This window comes from Narcine bancroftii, chromosome 5 (assembly GCF_036971445.1).
Source record: "Narcine bancroftii isolate sNarBan1 chromosome 5, sNarBan1.hap1, whole genome shotgun sequence".
In the NCBI taxonomy this organism is placed as follows: Eukaryota; Metazoa; Chordata; class Chondrichthyes; order Torpediniformes; family Narcinidae; genus Narcine; species Narcine bancroftii.
In genome coordinates, this window is record NC_091473.1 from 93,281,512 (window position 1) to 93,303,510 (window position 21,999).

The 21,999-nt window shown below is 39.0% G+C and overlaps 1 protein-coding gene across 15 annotated transcripts in view; it reads left to right on the forward strand.

Moving 5' to 3' along the window:
* LOC138763717 (3',5'-cyclic-AMP phosphodiesterase 4B-like) overlaps nt 1–21,999 on the forward strand; it is a 687,345-nt gene that overhangs the window by 635,706 nt on the left and 29,640 nt on the right. For all 15 annotated transcript variants that reach the window (XM_069938355.1, XM_069938353.1, XM_069938364.1 and 12 more), the window contains one exon: nt 18,910–19,003. In XM_069938355.1, coding sequence (XP_069794456.1) covers nt 18,910–19,003 — 94 coding nt within the window. The remainder of the gene's footprint in view (nt 1–18,909; nt 19,004–21,999) is intronic.

Genomic DNA, 21,999 nt, shown 5'->3' on the forward strand with positions numbered 1-21,999 from the left:
TTACATCTCAAGCTCTGAATAATGCATGGACCTCTGTGTCCCACCATGGTTTCTGGTGAGCCTTGGTTGTGTATCATTTGATCTCTGTGAAACTTTTGCTAATATAGCCAGACGCTAAGCTTGTGCACTCCTTGATGTTTAGATGACCATTGTAGGTGGCTGCCTCCCTGAACAACTCCAGTCTGTGGTCTCAAGGCAGTCTTGTACTGTTGCTGTGCCCCCCACCACACCCCACCCCACCACCAGGATAGATATTTGGTCTGAGAATCTAAGGTGGGGATGAGGGGCAGCCTTGTATGCACCAGGGATGTTTGTATTCAGTCGATCTTGGGTGTTCTTTTCTCTGCTTTTGAAACCTTGGTAAAATAGTTATCAGGTTGTCCTGTTTAAAGTTGCCAGCTACAATCATGCAATCATTAGGGTGGGGCATCTGGACTTCACGGACGCCCACCATATAGCTCTTTCATTGCTTCACCCACATTCACCAAGGGCAGAATGTAAACTGCGGCAATCAGCGTGGCTGTGAAGTCCCAAGACAGGTAGAAGGGTCCGCATTTCACCATCAGGTACTCTATCTCTGCTGAGCAGAAGGTCTTTACAACAGAAACATTTGTGCACCAGTTCTCATTATGTAAATGCACAGACCCCCATTCACAGTTTTGCCAGAAGCACCAGCATCTCTATCTGCCCTGAGGGGAATGAGGCCTTCGAGCTGGATCGCTGAGTCTGAGTGCAGTCCTGGTACCATGTTTCTGTAATCACCAGAGCACAGCAGGCTTATAGTTCTTTCTGGTTCATATGTAGTCTTGGATAATCCATTTTATTCTCTAGTGATCTTACATTTCCAAGTAAGATCGTTGGGAGCTTGGGTCTGAAGGGGTTAATTTTTAATCTGGTGTTGTGTAACTGCCTTCTTGCACAGAGCTTCCAACGCCCTCTCTCATGTATCCAATGATCCACTCCACGGTTTTCCGCAGACTGGCTCTCTTCAGCAAGTTAAAACTGGTCAATATCTTATCAGTCTATTCCTCCAGTTTGAAGTATCCCTAATGTGCACTTTTTCTTTTTTTCTTCCATTAACATGGCTTCTTTCAGGGAATTTGTACTGGTTGATGCTGAAGAAGGTTTTGTGCTGTCAACCTATTCTGATTCAGACATGAGGATATCAATCAGAAACAAGAAGATGCTTTAAGTTGGAAGGAGACCATTAATCTATGGTGGACTTCACTCCTGATTGTAGAAATGAAGTAAAAGATTAATGGCAAACAAGTTATTACAAGAGATTTTGAGAAAAAAAAGAGACATTTTATTCCAAATTTTTGGAGCTCTGATGACACTAGATTTGGAATAATCTGTACAATTCTGGCCTCCCTTTCTAAGGAAGAATAAGGAGAGAATAGAGTTATACTCTCCAGTGCCAAACCATGGCACCAGACTGAGTCATGCAATGGCATGTTTATTGGATGGGAAATGTTGAAGGATATTAGCTATACTTTTGATCTTAGAAGAATGAGAGAATCACCTTGAAAGATACAAAATTCCTTTGAGGCTTGACAAGGTAGACAGGGAAGATGCTTCCCTTAACTGGAACTTCTCAAAGGAAGTATTCTATCTTCAGGACAGAGTTGATAAGAAATGTCTTCACTCAAAATATAGTGAATCATTGGAATTCAAATGGACTGTGAAGAGTTAGTTACTGAATATATTCAGAGCAGAGATCAATCGATTTCTAAGTATTAGGGAAATGGAAAGATACGTTGTTAGCAGATTTTAATGATCAGCCAGGATGTTATTGAAGGACAGGGTTCCACAGGGGGATGAATGGCCTCCTTCTGCTTCTATTTCTTTTGTTCTTATTTCAAATTCATTTATAATTACATGTTAGTACAACTACTGCCTATTTGAATGCGAAAAGGGTGTATTCTCAACTGATGCACTGTGCAATTCTAAATCTTTTATAGGCCAGTTATTTGGCCAACGAGAAAATGAATGGGAGTGTTGCATTGTTGGAGTCACAGTTTTAATTGCTGTTTACTTTCCATGTGGAAATTGAATAAGTACTTAGAAATTTCATATAGATAGAAAGATAAGGAAATGCAGCTTCATTTAATAGAATGTGTTCTTTTTTGTAATTTTCAGAGAACCCACCCAGAATTCGAGTGTTCAGTTAGTATCTAGTGTGGGGAAGAATATTTATTTTTGAAATGTGCAGTCTAACAACAGTTTTATTCCACAAAACTTCCTCAAGCATTTGATGACACCATAATAAATGGGTGCCCATGTTCATATTGTCATTAGAATAAATCATCATCATTTGGAATGTTTGGAAAGGAAGCTCTATAGAATGTCTCTTTGTAGATTACATTTGATGATTATCTTCATACCTGTCATTGAAAAATAACTTAGAGGTGACACCAGCATTGTGTTATTTATAATTTTGAGTAATTCTAGATCACCCTTGATTCAAAAATTACCTTTAATCATTCAAATGCATGGAAACAAAGCACTCAGCAGCTCTGTCACTCTCTGTGGAGAGCTAGAGAACAAGCATCCAAGTCATATTAAAGGCAGTCAATGCCTCGGGTAAGTCCCTGCGCTTGTCATATGGTTATTTTTGCAGCCACATGGATCCAAATGTCTCAAGGTCTTTCTCCTGTGACCATGATACATCAGAGTGGTCTGTGAGTGATGACTAAGCCTCACAGAGCGCATCAAAAGCCCTAGCCTTTGATTGCCCTTATGGCTGTCAAAAGACTCTCCAACATACCAAGGTATTCCTGGATATTTTCAAAATCTCACTCCAGCAGGATGTGGTACCCACCAGTTTCAGTCATCAATCATACCAGTGCCCAAGAAGAATGCAGTAACCTGCCTTAATGACTATCGACCAGTAGCACTTACATTGATAAAGTGTTTTGAAAGGCTGGTGATGAAGGATATCAGTTCCTGTTTGAGCAGTGATATGGATCTGTTCCAGTTCACCTATCATAGAAATGGGAGATGCCATCTCAATGACCCTACACAAAGCCCTGGAACACCTGGAGAGCAAAGATGCATACATCAAGATGCTCTTTACTGACTAAAGTTCTGCATTTAACACCATCATCCCCTCAAAACTGATCAGCAAACTCCAAGACTTGGATATTAACACCCCACTGTGTAATTGGATCATGGATTTCCTCACTTCCAGACCACAATCAGTGAAGATTGGTAAGAACTTCTCCAAAAACTCCATCAGTACCGGAGTACCACAGGACTGCATTCTTAGCCCTCTGCTCTACTCATTTTACACCTATGACTGTGTGGCTGTTATGACAATAACACCAGCTACAAATTTGTCAAAGATACCAGAGTAGTGTGTTGTATGAAGGATGGGGATGTGCCAGCATACTGGATGGAGAATGAAAACTTGGGTTGAATGGTGCACCAACAACAGCCTTGCCTTCAATGTCACCAAAACTAAGGAGCTGATTGATTGTTGACTTTGGGAAAGGAAAGCCAGAGGCATACAATCCAGTGATCACTGGGGGCATCATAGGAAATTGAATAAGTACTTAGAAGTGCCCATCTGACATAATGTTGAGGATTCCATAAAAGGATAATCTGAAACCAGCCTTAGTGATGAGTGTGGTAGTGGAGCAAGAGGTCAGATGCAGTGCTTCTGACCTCCAGTGCATTCGCTAGTTTAGCACTGTAATGCCCAAACCTGAAAGTCAGGAATGTGCGTGAGCATAGGAAGATATAAATGGCAATCAATGACAAGTAAATCCTGTCCAGGGTATAAGGTCCATCAACATTCTGATGAAAGGCCACAAACCTAAAACATCCACTTAATTTCCCTATCTCTAGTTACTGCCTGGCCTGCTGAGTTGATCCACCATTTTTTGGTTTTATTTCAGATATCCAACAACAGAATTTTGTTTATCCATATATTTGTCAAAAAACAGTTATCTGGTTCCTTTTTGCAGAGGAATTTGGAATTATTCTGCTGAATGGTGAGGAAGAACACTCTCCTATTCTTTTACCTGAGTCAACTGAAACTTCATCTTTATCCTTTAACATCTGCATATTGCTCTAAATAATAAATCATTTGAGGGTTTTTTTTTAATTTCACATTTCACATAGTTTAGTCCTCCAAGCACAACTAGCTTTTTAAAAACCTAAAAACCAAGCATTGTAATTAGCATACATCGGAGACTGCAGATGCTGTAATCTTGAGCCAAAAAAACAGGGTCTTGACCAAAAAGGTTGACTATTTCTCAGCCTCTGGAAATGTACCTGACCCACTGAGTTCTCCTAAAAGTTTGTTTTTTTTGCATTGCAATTAGTGGTCCTAATTTCTCCTCTGTGTTTATTCCTGATAATTCCTTGAACCTCTTTGATTACATTGGCTCTTCAAATGCGATATGATTGACTTTTATCTCCTCCACCTATGTATTTTTTCTTACGGCATCTATCATAGCTGCCTTCCTTTCTCATGACACTGAACATTTTCTGGATCATCAGAAAATCTTTCCACAAGTGCCAAACTGTTGCTAACTTTGTTTCAGCCGGACAATTCAGAAGCGTGATGGGCATGAACATGTAATCATCTTGTTTTCTTGTGGTGGGGATTTAGTTTTGAATAATCCATTGATCATCTAACCATGCAAACAATGGAGGATCAGCATGTTATAAAGTTGATTATCTCAATCAAAACCTCCACCTGGATACATTGAGTGCGTTGGGGACTAATGAGATATTGTGAAAAATTTATTGCACAGGTTTGATGGAAGTTCAACAACAAGATTCTGACAATCCTGAAACCCACTTAATTCTGTAATTTTAAATACTAAGCAAGTAAATTAAACCATCAAATTGGAGAAAACTAATTATTATTAAAATATTATTCATAAATTCAAAAGATCTACATGATGCTTAAAGAAGTAATTTAAGTGCCACAGAATTTAGTGTGTTCATTATTAAGTCATACAGTTGGTACATCTCCTAAGAGCCTCTTAACTAACATTGTCTGTTTCGGCAAGCAGTAATTTTTTTTAATGATTTTAAATCAGTTATTTCTTCCTGCAAATAGCACCACTGTCTTCCAAAAATTTGTGGAAATGATTCATGGCCATAAGAGTCAGTGATGGAAGCTTCTGTAGTATGATGGTGTGTTCATGTCAGGGAATTTGTGCTTCATGATCTTTAGTTCATTGCTCTATCTGCCTCCAAGTTCAAATTTCTGTATTACTGTTGTGAATCGTTTAGTGAGGTGTCTTTTATTTATTGTGAGATCGCCATGCCAACCTTTGGACTATAGAAGTATAGACATTGACTCCCTAAACTGTTTTAAAAAAAATAATTTTCAGAAGTACTCTAAATTGAAATTGTCACTGTATCTGAGTAAGTGAATCCAGACAGGTCAGATGTTAACCCTTGAAGGTTACCTTAGTCTCCATGAATGATACTGACTCAGTCCGGGTACACAGATTTGTTAGCACAGAAATAAAAAATACATAATTTCTCAGAATAGTAAGAAATTGTTAAAATTAACTTATTTTGGAAAATGAAGTCATTTGACCAATCTTAACTGATCGTCTAAAGGAATCCGTATATGTGCCACCTAATTGTTTCATGAATTCTACAGCTATTGCCTTCATTATCTCTTTTGACACAAGTTCAATTTGTTGAATTTCCTGATATCTCCCTTAAAATTTCAGCTCAAAAATATAAACACACAAATTTAGGCTGCCTCTACAGCGGTCTTTTGGGTGAAGTGTTTAACAGAGGCCTCAGCTACACCTAAAAGATCTCAGCACCAGTTCAAAGATCACAAGAGAATTACACTCCCACATGTTGGCTATTGTTTATTCAATTGAAAATACAATATCTGATTACTTTCAAATTGCTGTTTACTTCAACTTGTGCAGAAATATAATGCCATGTGGTTTATAATTTGCCAGCAATTTGGCTTCCCTAATCTTTTAGCTTGTGGAACCTTTTTGAGGAGCACTTGGAAATTGTGGAACCCCGTAGTTATGAACTGGAAGTGGACAGGAAGTAGAATGGCTTCAACTTCTGGTTCGAGCATGGTTGAGTCTAATTTAAATTATTTTTTTTAAAACGGTAAGCAATCTGAGGCAGTGCTTGCAAAATCCCATTTCTTCAGAATTTTATTATTTTGTTTCAACTAAAAATTAACCAAATTGCAAACACAAATATCACCGACATCCCAGAACCTAAATGCCTACCATCACAGACCAGATCTCCCAATGCCTCTGATGTAGGTATTCACCTTGGCCCCGGCTGCTTGCAGGTGGAGCTCCTGAAGCCTCTATCATCAGTTTACATCCAGCCTCTGCTGCCCACAGGCCCGAGCTTCCAACACATCCATGGCTAACCCCTGTCCCTCCCAACCAGGTGCTGGAGCCACCATCGCCTCTGCTGGGGACCACAACTGCAAACATACTGAACCCCCCCCACACCTCTTTTGACACAGGTTCCGGTCCTGACCAATGCTATTCTGAAGCCCACGCTGACTCCATCACCATTTCCCACACCAACCTCACTGAGGAGTGGGGAGGGAGGGAGCGAGCGAGAGGGAGGGAGGGGGAACTTAAAAACCACAGAGAGTCAGCAAAAGCCATTCCTGCTGTACTGCACACGTGGAATATATTTCAGTTTAAATTTTTAAAACATGGCCAGCCTTGCACCAAAAGAAATCGGAGTCACATTGGTTGAATATGGCGACTTGAGTCCTGACATCTGCACTGACATCTGCGCTGCTGACATCAGGCCTCAATACCCCATTTTATTTTGTTAGGATCGAGGCAACTGTTTGCTGCCATTGCAGAAACACAGATTTAAAGGCACAGGTAAAAAGTAATTAAAAAAAACAGTTATTACTAACCATTTCTTCCACAGAACCCCTACGCCTTTCTGTTGAACCCCTAGGTTTAGGATATCCTGAATGGGGCACAGAAGATACTTTCTAAGAAATGTTTTCTTTATTTCTAGTTTAATTTGGCAAAATAATATCCTCAATTTAACTGCTTATATCTTTAATAATCTTTAACTTATCTGAAAGGAAGCCAAGACACTTTAGAGATAAAGTTGCTTCGTTTTCATAGAAGCCCATAATCAGTCATGTTGTTCACATCTATATTTTTTCCAACAATTCAGTATTGTTTTCTCTCGATTGCCAAAGCACATTCAAGATGTGTTCTGATTTGAGCTTTGAAGTAATTGGTGCAATAAGACAGATGGTTCTGCCATGTTATTGACAATGAATTGATAAATACAATCATTTGCATTTTACCACATCTCCAACTGTCATGTAAGGTAGACATAAATAAAATGTCAGTATGTCAAACAAATAATGACAGCCACTCAAGAGTATTGTTGAAATAACTGCAAATGAAGTTAAAGTATTCATGGGTTTCTGGATAGGCTCAGCAAGTTCAAATCACAATATCAACAGGAAGTTAATTATACAGCAGGAATCCATGAAAGTAATGATTGCAGATTATAGTTGCCCCTATGGTTTGGCTTCAGATGACCTCAGATAATTCAACATCATAGGTTGAATTCATATTCTATATGCCTCAACTTAAATTGGATAACACAATTGCTCACAAAAAGTCCTTCAGGACCAGGATTAAAACAACTCTTGTTTCATGTTTTGCATAAGTTTCAATGTGGTAAATATTCAAAGATTCAGATCCTCATGAAATCTCAGATTAGAACTATTTTTTCTTTAATTGGGAAGTAACAACATATGAAATTCAGAGAATAACATTATTTGAAAGGCACTTGATTTCTGAAAATACGATTGTTCATACCTTCCTATATAGATTAATTACTTTCTGAAAAAAGATACTTATGGAACTTTGAAAATATGGACCTTGCGTTGACGTTAAATGTGCTGTCAAACTCTGCTTCATATTTTATATAGATTTGTAATCTTTAAACTTAATGTAAATTATGTTAATGGTCAGGATCATAATTCTGATCTGCTTTTATTGATTTGCTGCTAGCCTTTGGCCTTTCTTCTCCATTTAAATTACCTATGAACGCAACTTCACAAATGGGTTGTGAAGTGAGCCACAACTATTCAACCTGCTCTTAAGTTTTTTTTATGTTCCACTGTTTTAGAATACTGAGACCACAGCATGTGCCAGGAAAACATAATTAATTGTAATATTAGTGGCAATGATGTGAATAATACTCATTAATTTAAAATAATAATAAATATGGTCCAAATGGGCCATATTTCAACATAACCCCTACTGGATAATGAAGGAAACTGGCAAATTATTCCACAATAGGTGGACAGCCAGCACCTGTTTCCCAGGGCAGGAGTAGCAAACACCAGAGGATATATGTACAAAGTGAAGGGAGGGAAGTTTAGAGGAGATATCAGGGGCAGGTTTTTTTTACACAAAGAATTGTGGGTGCCTGGCATGCCTGCCGGGGATGGTGGTGAAGACTGAAACATTGAGGGCATTGAAGAGACTTTTAGACAGGCACATGGATGGAAGAAAAATAAGGAGTTACGGCATAGGGAGGGTTTAGGTTTTTTACAGAATATATGGGTCGCCATATCATCAAGAGCTAAATGGCCTGTACTGTGCTGTAGTGTTCTATATTTTATGTTTGAGTGGTTAATTTTAAAAAGTTCACCGACGTTTTGGGCTTGAGCCCTTCGTCAAAGTATGAGAAGATGCCAGGAAGCGTCCAAACAAAAGAGTGGGGGGAGGGGGGGTGGGGTGGTGGATGGGGTGGCAAAGGCAGGAGATGATAGGTGGAGAAAGGAGGGAGGGTACAATGATGGGGAGGAGGGATGACTGAGTTGGTAGAGGAACTGGAAAGACAGGAAAAGGGGAAGGGGAAAGAAAAGGCTGGAGGGTACCCAGATGGAAAATAAGGTCTTGTTCCTCCAATTTGCGGGTAGTCAAGGGTGGGACAGTACATAAGGCCATGGACAGATGTGACCGTGGAAGTGAGATCCGAAATTGAAATGGTTGGACACTGGGAGGTCTTTCAAGTAAGGAAACAGGTCTTTCACATGAAGCAACACTTCATTTGTACATCCAGAGGACTTATTTACTACATCCAGTGCACCTTTTGTGGCATTCTCTACATTGGAAAGTCCAGTTACAGACTGGGAGATTGCTTGGCTCAGCACCTCCACTCCATTTGCAACCGCAGCGACCTCCCAGTGACCAACCATTTCAATTCTGGGTCACACTCCCGCTCTCACATGTCTGTCCATAGCCTTGTGTACTATCCCACCCTTACCAACTACAGATTGGGGGAACAGCACCTTATTTTCCATCTGGGCACCCTCCAGCTAGATGGCATTAACATTGACTTTACTGCCTTCCCCTAAACCTGCTCGCCTTTTCTTTCCACTCCCCCTTTTCCTGACTTTCCAGTTCCTCTATAAACCCAACCATCCCTCCTCCCCTTTGTTGCTGCTGTCACCTCCATCAATCATCTCCTACCTTTGCCACCCCCCATTCCCCCCCCCCCCCCCCACTCTTTTGTTTGGATGCTTGCTGGCATCTTCTCATACATTGATGAAGGGCTCAAACCCAAAACGTCGGTTCTGTCTCTTTACCTTTGCTACATAAAGAACACTGACCTGCTGAGCTTCTCCAGCACTTTGTGTTTTTTACCACTGAATTTTGTGATTTACATCAAACAATAAAAATGTCCACTCAGTAATGCAGATTATAGAGTGTAACTGCTCTAAACTTTCCAAAGCTATTTGGGAAGATTCATACGAAAATATATTCACTGAACCTTCAGAGTAACGTGAAACGTTTGTTCATTCAAGTTATGAAATCAAGGTAACTGCTTTCTGGGATCATTACTCGCTGTTTCTTCATTCAATCATTCATTGTCACTGAGGGACTAACTTGCCCTTTCATAACTACCATTGATGAGGAAGCTGTGAGCATTCTTCCTAAATCACTATGATCTTTATGTTGAAGGTAAATTCTGGAAAGGCTTTGGGAAGTTAGATGTGCTATTACTCCAGAATACCAAGAGTCTCAATCAAGTCTTACTATGGTGATACATTAATGGTTGAGCTAAGTTCCTGGGGGTCTGGTGACTCTAGGGTGTGATTAGTGGTGAATTTGAAAATGGCAATGTCAAGTAAGGTTGGTTAGTTGTAATCATGGACATTGCATTTGCCTGGCAATTATCAGTAAGTGTCTAGACTGTGACTTTCCTCTGATTGAGCAAAGATCACTCATGAAAAAGATGAAGTTGAGTGGACTCAGGATCCAGGAGGTCAGAGACTGTTGGCTCCGCACAAACGGCATCATTTCCCTTCAATAAAGTGTACACAGCCTCTGGAGAGACCTCCATTTTTTCCAGAGGGCCTTAACATCTTGGGTTGTCACTCTCATTTTGCCCCTGAAGTTCACCTCTTTATCTGCATTTGTTGGACCCCATTCTTTCATTTTCTTCTGCACTATCTTCACAACTGGCTTGGGCAGAACTGAAGCTTTGATCTAAATTGTTGTTATTGGCTTGTTTCTGCTTGCAACTGCATGGCATTATTCTGCATGTAAACCTCTTTAGCTTCATTAATTGGGCAACATATTTTCACATTAGTGCTCCTCAAGCCTTATTCATGTACAACCCCCTGTGAACCAGAGTGCTCAGTTTATTGGCCATTGTGGAGTGAAGGAAGTCCCAGGCCAATAGTTTATAGAGTATGAACGTATATAATCCTGATTATGACAAATAGTGCCTTAATGGTCTCCAATTTTAATTTCCAAATTCTCTTCTGAGTCTATCCATACTAGGATAGTAATAGAGATGTGCAACAGATTGGTTAATATCCTGAATAAGAATAGAGAATTTATTTCCATTGGTTCTGTAATGGACGGATGCATCTACAACTGGTAGAAAAATACAGACATCTTCAAAGCACCTGTTCGATTATCATCTTGTCAATTGTGACCCTCTAGGTCAGTTTTTGCATGTGTCACTGCCACTTCATTAGATCCAGTTTCCTCTACACATTTCCTTTCTACAGAAAAGCAGTGTTTTGGGTATGAACAGGTAGCCATCCCCTCGCTGGCTTCTTCATCAAAAGTAATGGCCACCACTATGCTTTACTTTGGCTCTTTGAATGTGTAAAACTCCCAGTAGAGGTCAGTATGCTCTCCCTCCAATAACACTCTCACAGCTCTGGTGATGAGCAGGGGAGGAAATGTGTCCACCCCTTGCACACAATGATGCCAGCATAAAGCCAATGCCACCTCCACAAACTTGCTTTTCAACTTGACAGACATTGAATTTCTTTTATTATTTTTGTGGGTATGTCAGTTTCCTCACTGAGTTCCACCACTGCACATCTGATAAACACAGCAAAATATTTTTTGACAACTTCCATCTAATTATTTTAATGAAGTTTGAATAGATTGGTTTCAACAAAGTTTTTGATTGTGCCTGCTGTTTTGTCGATAACTCTAACCTGTTCAATCTTTCATTGAAGTTAATAGTTCATTTCTTTTTGTGTGAAGAACTTGCCAAGAAACTATTTCTGTATGCTGCAGCAGACTTATAATCCCTAAAGGCATTCCTACACAATTAAACAAAAACAAGACCAGCCCAGTGGAAATGCTGTGCAGACGGCTATATTCTTTGTGACAATAAAACCACATTTGCTATCGTCAGTATTAGCACTGGGCAGTGAGCAGGCCATAGTGCATTGTGATACTACTTCCTGTGAGAGTTGAGTTGGGGATGGCAATGGTACACCCTACTTACTCCATCGTCAGCTCATTGGACCCTATTTCTTTTGTTTTGGGTATTAAAGTAATCCATTATTTTCCATAGGGAGTGAAGAATTATGAAAATCAGAAGAAAATATTAAGGAAACATCTAACATTTCTCTTTGATTTTACAAGATGAGATATTTATTATTCAATTTTGTGATGAATAGTTTTGTACCAGTTTCCTGCTACTCATCCTCCTACAGAGTGAGAGGATTTGTTGCTTGTCTTTGGTTTTAAACTGAAAAATAAACTGATGGTTGTGCAAAGTGATGATCTGTGGATCAAATGGGGTCCAAATGGTAAAAGGGACGATTATTGTTTAAATATCATCTACATTCCCTGCGACATGTTAATCCTGATTGGTCCAAGCTTCATCCCACGTTGGACAAGTGGGGAAGAGTAAAAGAGAATAATACCTAATTTTCTTTGGGCACTTTGCTTGCCTCTGGTGTATCTTGGGATGCTCTGCCACTGTTGGTCTCCCACAGATTACAAAGGCATGAAGATTCCTCACTCCTGGTTAAATGCAGAAAGTTGTAAGTCTTCAGAGCTTTCTACCTCAGAATCTATGGATTTTCAGATTTTGTAAGTTCAAGACTGAGATTGATTAACATTTGGCACAAAAGTAGATTTGAGGGCAATGGTATTGAACAAGTCAATGGTCCTTTTATACTTCCGAGTTCCCCAATGGTGTGCAATATTGCTGAAGGTGTAAACACACAGGAGACCATAGATGCTGGAATCTGAAGCAAAACACACTCTGCTGGAGGAATAAAAAGAAGGGTCAACCCTTTGGGCCGAAGTCCTTCATCAAGACATGTTGATTTCTGCACATTTCTCATTGATGTTGAAGTTCTGACAGTTTACAAGATGACAGTGTTTACAGGAAGCTTCTATTTCAGGAAGAGGAATTTTATTTTACAGATGCTGGAATGGTGGGAGGAGAATGGAACTGCGCTGGCAGGAAGTCAGAAGGACCTGGATAGGATGTTGAAAAGCGGAGACCACATCTTTTGTGCATGGGAGCCATAGTCAAATAGTCAGATTGCCATGGAGATCCCTGTAAGGTCATGTGCCATCTCTGAATATCTGTACGTTAGGGGAGCCTAAATTGCAGGGTTCAGTTGCTCCTGTTGAAGGAAAAGTAGGTTAAGTCTCCTCGGAAACAGAGTTTGGTGACCTTCTTAATGGAACAATAATCAGCCATAGCAGTCTGAAATAGGCCAACTGAGAATGGCCTTGTCCTGACCTCCATGGACAATGTAGTTGAAACACAAATATGAGTGTGTTTGAGATTGTAGGAAAACAGAGATGTTGGTACAAACAAAGAATGCTGTTTGTGTTGGTTCTTTTCTGGCAGAGTCTCAGGAGAAAAAGGATTAGTAAAGGTTAATTCGATGAGAAAGAATTGTTGTTATGCACCTCAGAGAGGTTGAATTTCTTACTATAGGTGAATTTTAAAGGAATTTACACAAGGAAAAATGCAGTAGAGAATATGAAGTCCACCAGCATGCGGACTTTGTGACGAGATGGGTGAGCGCACTGGACCTTGTGTACACGAACATCCCCGATGCGCATCAGGCAGAGCCCCGCTCCTGCTTCAGCTACTCAGACCACATCTCTGTAATGCTAATCCCAGCATACAGAACATTTGTCAGACGCTCCAGACCAGCAACAAATCAGGTAAAGACTTGGCCGGCAGGAGCCATCTCTGCACTTTTGGACTGCTTTGAGAGCACTGACTGGCACGTTTAAGGAGCCAGCAACAGATGGGGATCGACTCATTAGAAGAGTACACAGTGACAGTGATCAGCCATATTAGCAAGTGCACTGATGACATCACCATGCCCAAGACCATCACTACTCGACCCAACCAGAAGCCTTGAAGGACTGCAGAGATGCATGGGCTGTTGAAGAACCATGTCCTAGCCTTCAGAGCAGGCGACAAAGCAGTCTTGGCCATCACAAGGGCCAATCTGTCCAAGGCCATCAGGGAGGCAAAGAGGGCTCATGCCCAGAGGATTAAGAGTCACATCTGGGGCAGCATTGACACACAGCATATGTGGGAGGGTATCTGTGCTATCACCAACCATAAAGCCCCACCAGCTGCCTGTGCCAAGGATGCCTCCCTCCTGGACACTTTGAAGTGTCCATATGAGCAGGCACTTCATCTCACGAAGGCTGAAGTGAGAAGGATGCTGCTCATGGTCAACCCTTATAAGGTTGTGGGACTAGATAACATCATTGGTAGGGTGCTCAGAGGATGTGTGGACCAACTAACTGACAGTCTCACAAACATCTTCAACATCTCTCTGAGCAGCACTGTCATACCAGTGTGCTTCAAGGTGGACACCATCATCCCTGTGCCAAAGAAGCCCTCAGTGTTCTGTCTCAATGACTGTTGTTCTCACATCCACCATCAAGAAGTGCTTTGAGAGGCTAGTCATGGAGCACATCAAGGCTCAGATGCCCCCCTCACTGACCCCCTACAGTTTGGATATCATCTCAACAGATCTACAGATGACACCATTGCCACCACGCTCCACCTAGCCCTTACCCACCTGGAAAATAAAGACTCATATGTTCGAATGCTGTTCATGAACTTCAGTTCATCATTCAACGTGATCATTCCACAGCACCTAATTTGAATGTTGAACCTTTTGGGCCTAAACACCTTCCTCTGTAACTGGATCCTCGACTTCCTGAATGGAAGACCTCAATCAGTCCAGATCAGAAACAGCATGTCCAACACCATCACACTGTGCATGTGGGCACCCCCCCCCCCCCCCGGGCTGCTTGCTCAGCCCACTGCTGTCTACCCTGCTAACCCCCATGACTGTGCAGCAAGATACATTTCTAATCACCTCATCAAGTTCGCTGACGACATGACCGTGGTAGGGTTCATCTGGAAGCACAATGAGTCAGCTTACAGAAAGGAGGTGAAATCACTAATGGACTGGTGCAGAGACAAAAACTTACACCTGAACGTTAACAAGACAAAGGGGATGGTGGTTGACTTCAGAAGAGCTTGGGGGGACCACTCTCCGCTAATCATTGATGGGTCCACCATTGAGGTAGTCAAGAGCACCAAATTCCTTGGTGTGTACCTGGCGGAGGATCTCTCTTGGTTTCCCAACAACAAACTCAATCAGGGAACTGATTTAAGGATCTTACTTTTTCACCTTACTGATTTCTTTCCATATTGCACAGTCAGTTTATTGGCATTTCTTTATTTGTTTACATGTTACATTTGCACTACAAATAAGTCATAATTCTGCCACGTCCACAGGAAATAGAATTTCAGGGCTGCATGAGATGCCTTGTATGTTCTCTGACAATAAACACATTTCTGAAATCTAAAAATTGCAGTCATTTGATGGGAACAACTTGGGACCATTTTGGAGATTCTTTCTGGAATCAAATAATTTGCTGATCTTCATTATCCAGTTGCAATGTGAAAAACGACTGTTCAGAATGTTAGTAAGGAGGAATACAATGGCCTAATCATAACTCTGGGGCAATAGAACAATTGAAAAATTGGAGAGTTCATTCACACCTATGGAAGCTCAGGACGGAGTTTCCAACTCCCGGATGAAAGCTCATGGATTCCGTACTCTGTAACTAAAACATTCATCATTTGCTTCATAGGATTTGGATGTTTGCACCTACTATTTATCCTTTGATTGCCCTTTATGGTATTTCAATTGCTAATAAATAAATAAGCACATTGATGGATTTATAATCATATATAGTTTACCAGTGATGACAGATTTCTTTCCCTGAAGGACTTACGAAACATATGATTTTTTTAGCAGACAAAGAAATGCTGGAGGAAGTCAGCAGGTCAGACAGCATCCATGGGTAAATGTAATCAGTCAATTTTCCTGGTCTGCACATTTTATCAAGACTAAAGGGAAAAATACTGGGCAGGGGATCAGTATTCCTCACATACCCATCAGCAATGTGTATCTGATATTTCCAAGAAATACTCATACTGATGGGCTGTAATGAAACCTCATCATTAGCCTGAATGTGTCATATTTGATTTCTAATATTCTTAAAGATACATTGTTATTCTGTTTAAGCAATGGTACTCTGTTAAATCTCGTACATGGCTCAAATCACAAATCCAAATTTTTTAATAATAAGTTTTTAATGAATTGTTGCAAACTGAAGGACGTAGTGCAGTGAAAATAATCAAATTTGAAACACATCGTCTTGAGTTTCTCTGGATGATTGGGACAGAGTGGTGACACTGGATTTAAGAAATAGGAAAAATGACCATTCATGAACAAAATCAGCTGCTCACAATCCAATAAATTTCTGGATTTATTGCTTGAGTATAATTGTAAATTTGGGTTTTAACCAAAATTCAGAGAGTTAACGATGTAGAACCATCAAATTTTATGAAATAAGGAGCAATGAGCAGGATCATATGATGTTTTAGAGAGTGTAATTTCTCCAAATTGATTCATATGATGTCGTTTCTTCTTGAAATGTGCTGCTAAAATTAGTGGCAACGGCAACCTCCATTATCATGCAAAATAAATCCAGGGAACTCCATTGTTCATGAGTGTTGTAACATAGAGCAGGACCCCTAAAGTAACTAATTCAAAGTATAGTCGCTGATGTGGTACATTTATGGTGCTACTTGAACTTGCTCAAGATTCTTTGGGGCTCCTTGATGTAGCTGCCCTCCCACGTTTTAATGCTCTTCCTCAGCAGTGCAGAAAAAGCAAGGTGATGTCACTGCAGCTGAGCTGAAAGCCAATGAGAAACACAGTGAACAACATTTCTATGCAGGCACTGTGCCTCATCTAGGATTTAAAGGAAACTGCTGTGAGGAGTGCATTTTTCAGCACTAGAGTGTAGTCAAGCTTTAAACATTTGGAATTGCACCCGTATCTTTAATTTTGAGGCTTTTCCATTGTCTGAGCAAAGCAATTTTCTCCAGAGTGTTTAATTAAAAAAAACACACAACAGATTGTAATCTGTGTTTATAATTAGGAACATCGAGTCTCGATCCTCTCAGTAAGACAACTGATTTATTAGGATATTGTGCATTGTAAAGTACTTGCTCAGTAATTTGATTTCATTTACTGCAATTTTAAATAAAATTAGTTAAAAGCTGTACTAATAGAAATAACACCAAATAGCTGAGGAATAAAATACTTGTTTCTGGAAAAAAAAAGTATTTTAATAACTTTTCAGAAAGGAAACTGCTAGGTGGAATTGATCAGGGTCAGCAAAAATTCATTTTATGTTCTGTGACTCAACAGAGAAATCTAAACCTCATTGAATTACCCTAATTATTATTGCAAATTATTGTAATACGTACTATTTTCTCCTCTCTATTTTGTGAAAGATTAGTTTAGATCACATGTATCTTTGTTAATATGATTCTATTAAATTGTCATTATGTTGAAAAGTATCTGACAGTAATGTAGGAGGATGCTAAAATCAGATTCAATTCTCCACTGAAATGGGGACACCATCTGCATTTAATTTACATAAATAAGGCATTTAATTTACATAAGCATTGGGCATCCTCCATGTTCTATCATTTCCTGTATTGCACTTAAACAATCTAGATCCTTCAAGCTTGCAGACAAAAGTCTTTTTTTCCCCCTTTGCACTAAGACTAATGTGAAGTAACAACCCCCCACCCCCTCTAGCAAAGAGACCAAAGCTATTCATAATTCATAAGTGCTGTGAAGTGCACACACTTGTGTGGTTTCAGTTCCATGTGACCCCCTGATTTCATTATCTCAATTCTGTCAGTGCGCAGATACTACCTTTCCCAGGATCTATTGCATGAACTGGATTTTCTCAGGCAGTGAAAGAATACACTAATTTTGGGGACAAATTTTCATCTTATGGTTAAGCTGTTAATGAATCATTTTGGCTATCTCCATTGAAACTCTGCATGTGGAATTGACCAGCTAGAATACTTGTTTTGTATACGGCTATCGTTGCTACTGTTGGGCCAAAATGCCTGAAGCAAATTATTTACTGAGTGTTTCTTGGGGTTATATCAAGGTGAGTAAAATTATCAATATTTTAATATGTATTTTTTTTGTGATTAGATCTGTGGTTGTGTTAAAAATGCTGAAATCTTTGAATTACAGTGATTGATTCAATATTGACAGTTTTCTTTTGTTGTTATTTAATTTGAAATGAATATCAACAAAATTGATAAGGATAAATTAAAATGTTATCCTTTAAGAAGAAAGAGAAATTAAACAAATAAAACAGGACTGAGCTGAAAATTCCAGCAATCATGTTATGAATATAAAAGTTTTTTTTTCCCCTCTAAAAAGTAGTATACAATTAGAATAAGCTGTGTAGTAAACAGGAAGATAAAAATGTTCAAAAATGTAGTATGTTTTATTACTATTCAACACTGGGCAACGAAGTATATGTTTCCAATTGTTTTGTGAGCCATTTATACAAATGCATCATTTGAAACATTCAGCTTTTATTCATTCTTGAGCAACATAGCATTAAGCATAAAAAAATTTAATACATGATTGTACTAGATTTACTATTGCATACCTCAAATCCAAATCAACCCAGCCTACTGCATGGAAAATTATAAAATTGTGCGTCTGAATGGTCTATACATTAATAAAATTTAAATACACAATTTGATCAGCTATTTTTAAATAATTCAAAGAAAAAGATGAAAATTTATTTTCCGACACTTACTTGGTCTTGGAAACAATTTGTTAGCAAATGTAGCTACATTGTTAAAATGCCACTGTTTAAGGTGTAAAGTAAATATTTTTGTCTGCAAGTCAAACACTACTTGAGCTATTCTATATCCATAATTCATATTTAAAATTTGAAAGGCCAATTATCTGCAAACAACTGGTGAATAAGTAAAGAGAGAGGAATTAAGCAATGTAAAATGTGTTTTAGAATTTTAATTCACAGCTTGTTCAATAAGTGGGTTTATGCTGAGCTTAGTTAAAACATTTAATGCACTCTGTGAGAATAAATGTGAAGATTCACGGTTCCACACTTGATTAATGTACTAACTGATTAAAGTACCTGATTCAAAAGTGATCTTATAAAGGTTGATAAAAATATTTGGTGCTGATTCCTTTGTTTGTCTTTTCAACAGTTCAAAAGAATGTTGAACCGTGAGCTCACTCACCTCTCAGAAATGAGTCGCTCAGGCAACCAAGTATCCGAGTTCATTTCCAATACCTTTTTGGGTGAGTGCTAAATCACCTTCCATTTATAGTGCACAAAAAAAGAGTCATTATTTTCAACATTTAACAGTTTTTTAGTATCTGATAAAATCTGAAATTATTCCTCATTGCTACATCTTTTAAAAATCCTGCTTTTAATCTCTTTGTACACTGTTCTGTACATTCCTGACATTTCTACTCTTTTTAAGACTTGTACATTATTATAAGTAGCACTTTTACATTTCTGCTGACATTTTCAAAAAATAATTCTTGTGATCCAGCAAATAAGCACGAGTTGTATTGTTGGTCACTGGTCATTTTACCTAGTCCATACTTTGGATGCAACCAATAAATCTATTATTGTGGAAAAAAATATGATTCTCCAACTTTTAAAGTTTCTGAAACAATTAAGGAAACTGAATGTTGTTTCAGTGTATTTTAAGTGTCCAATCCAACGATCAGAAATTGGGCAATTCCACTTTGGGTGCAAATATCAACAAAAAGATTCTCTTTAGAATGACTGTATGTTCCACAGATTACATCTTTTTTAATCTGTAATTTATTTCCTTCTGAAATTTTGAATCATTTCAAGCTGAGTTTGTGGACAGCAAGATAAACCTTGTTCTTCCACCTCCCACTCTGATTACCTATCATGATAATTTTCACTATTGTGGCCTCATTTGTAACACATGGTAATCTGAATTTTACAGCAGACTGGAAATTAGAATCTATCACTTTGCATCAATCTACCCTTATATCTTACAGCAAAGTTGGTCGTTATGACCACAATAAATTTCTAGCCTGCAATAACTCACTTGGTTTCTCCAGTCTTGTTCATGTTGATCTTCCTTTTGGAAGGAAAGTTAAGCCAACATGCTACTTGTGATTCAACTAAATGTAATATACATCATGGTGTAAATGAAAGATCGCTGACCAACATGTCTCTTTTAGTTCACACCACCAAGAATAAAACCATGCCGACTTTCCATATATAAAATGCTGATTGTGGATCTACCTGATGGAATTGGATCCAACCTATGTCTACATATTAAGAAGGCTTCACTAAAATATTGCAGTATTCTATCTATTCATCCATGTTTCTATCTTATACAATAAACATAAGCACATGAGCATTTGTCAATAATTAGAAGAAAATGGCTGGCTCAGATTAACAGTAATGAATAATCCAGGACAGGTTGCCTTGATATTTAACAAAATGGAGAAAATAAGAAATCGAACAAAATGCTAGAACTCTTGATATATATATTTTCAAAAATGCCTTTTTCCAAAAAGAAGTGCCAAACCTAAAGCAAGACCAGAAACCGAAACACATGATGCATGTTTCCTTCCCTTCTATTTGAATATTGAACCAATTTATACCTTTTCCTTGTTGCCCTGGTGAAAACATGTATTTATTGAGTGCCATACCCTTTGCAAGTGTTGCAAGTTCAGCATATTTTTCTGTCATCTATTTATATGGCGAAGCATACAAATAATTATATAAATAGAGGCAATTGCAGCTATTAACCTCCTTGTTCTATTTAGTTAAAGACCGATAAAAACCTTTGAACAAATTCTACCCCGAAAAGAACTATCTTTACAAAGATATTGGTTAAATTTAAAGCACACTTTAACACAAGCAGACATGTCTCAAACACAGACACAATCAGCCTATCAAGCAGGCATGTCTCTCTCACACACACACGCACGCACACACGCACGCACGCACGCATGGACGGACGCACGCACGCACGCACGCACGCACGCACGCACGCACGCACGCACGCATGCGCGCGCATCAGTCTATTCCTCATTTAGTTTTCCAAGTATCTTCTGCATTGGGATCCTTGAAGAGAATCCATGGAATTTACAGGATTTCACCTATGACTTTTGCTGTGCTCTTTTGCTGTTTCACATCATTTATCATTGGGAAGTGAATTGCTTGGCAGGCTAGTGGGAAAATAGTTCAATTTCTATATAATCCCATTGAAAGTGTGAACATCTGATTTGAGCATGTGTCTTCCTTCTAATTGTTCAAATGTTTAAAGCACTAACAAATTGCTCCCAGTGGCTTTTTTGATGGATTTGTTGACCGACATGAAACAAATTACAGAAATTGGTTTTAATTACCAGTGCCTCCCTTTCCCCATCACTCTGATATTGATTTATTCTGTGGTGTTGCTCATTCCACTCTTTCATTCAATTATTCACAGAGTGGAAGAAGTCATTTTATGGTTCAATTTGTAAAGGAGTTCCCTCTCCTGATGATTCATGAGGTAGAGCCATTCTTCTTACAAATCACCAGTATTTATGATGCAGTAGTGTGGAAAGTTAGTGGATCCCAGCTAGGGAAATGCCTGTATCCTGGGAATTGAAGAAAAGAATCTGCCAGAATCTGTTCCTTGAATAGTTATAAAGTATAATTGGTTTCAAAATGCACCTGGTTAATGTCTAGAATTACAAAGGAAGGCAAGTAGCCAGAGGCCATTCCTATGAAATCATGTACCATTAGACAATCAATGCTCTGAGAAAAGGGAACAAAATTAGCAGAAAAAGTGGAGGAAATATGGGCGGCGCAGTTAGTGCAATAGCACCAGCGATCGGGTCTGGGGTTCGAATCCCACGCTCTCTGTAAGGAGTTTGTACATTCTCCCTATGTCTGCATGGTTCTCTTCCCTGGTTTCCTCCCACCCTCCAAAACCTGCTGGGAGCTGTAGGTCAATTGGGTGTGATTGGGCAGCATGGGCTCATGGGCCAATGGGGCCAGTTACCATGCTGTATGTCTAAATTTAAAAATTTTAAAAGATCATATAAATGTTTTCAAAAAAATTCACAGTAGTTTAAAATGTATAATATTTGTGAATATGGTGACTTCTTTTAAAATATTAGCAATGTGAACAAAAATAGCATGCAGGAAGACTGAATGGCAGTCCCTCAAAGACACTCCCTATTGCTGATCAATTCTGAGTCAAACAAGTTAAGAATTTGTAATAATCCAATCTGAGTGATTTTGTTTTATT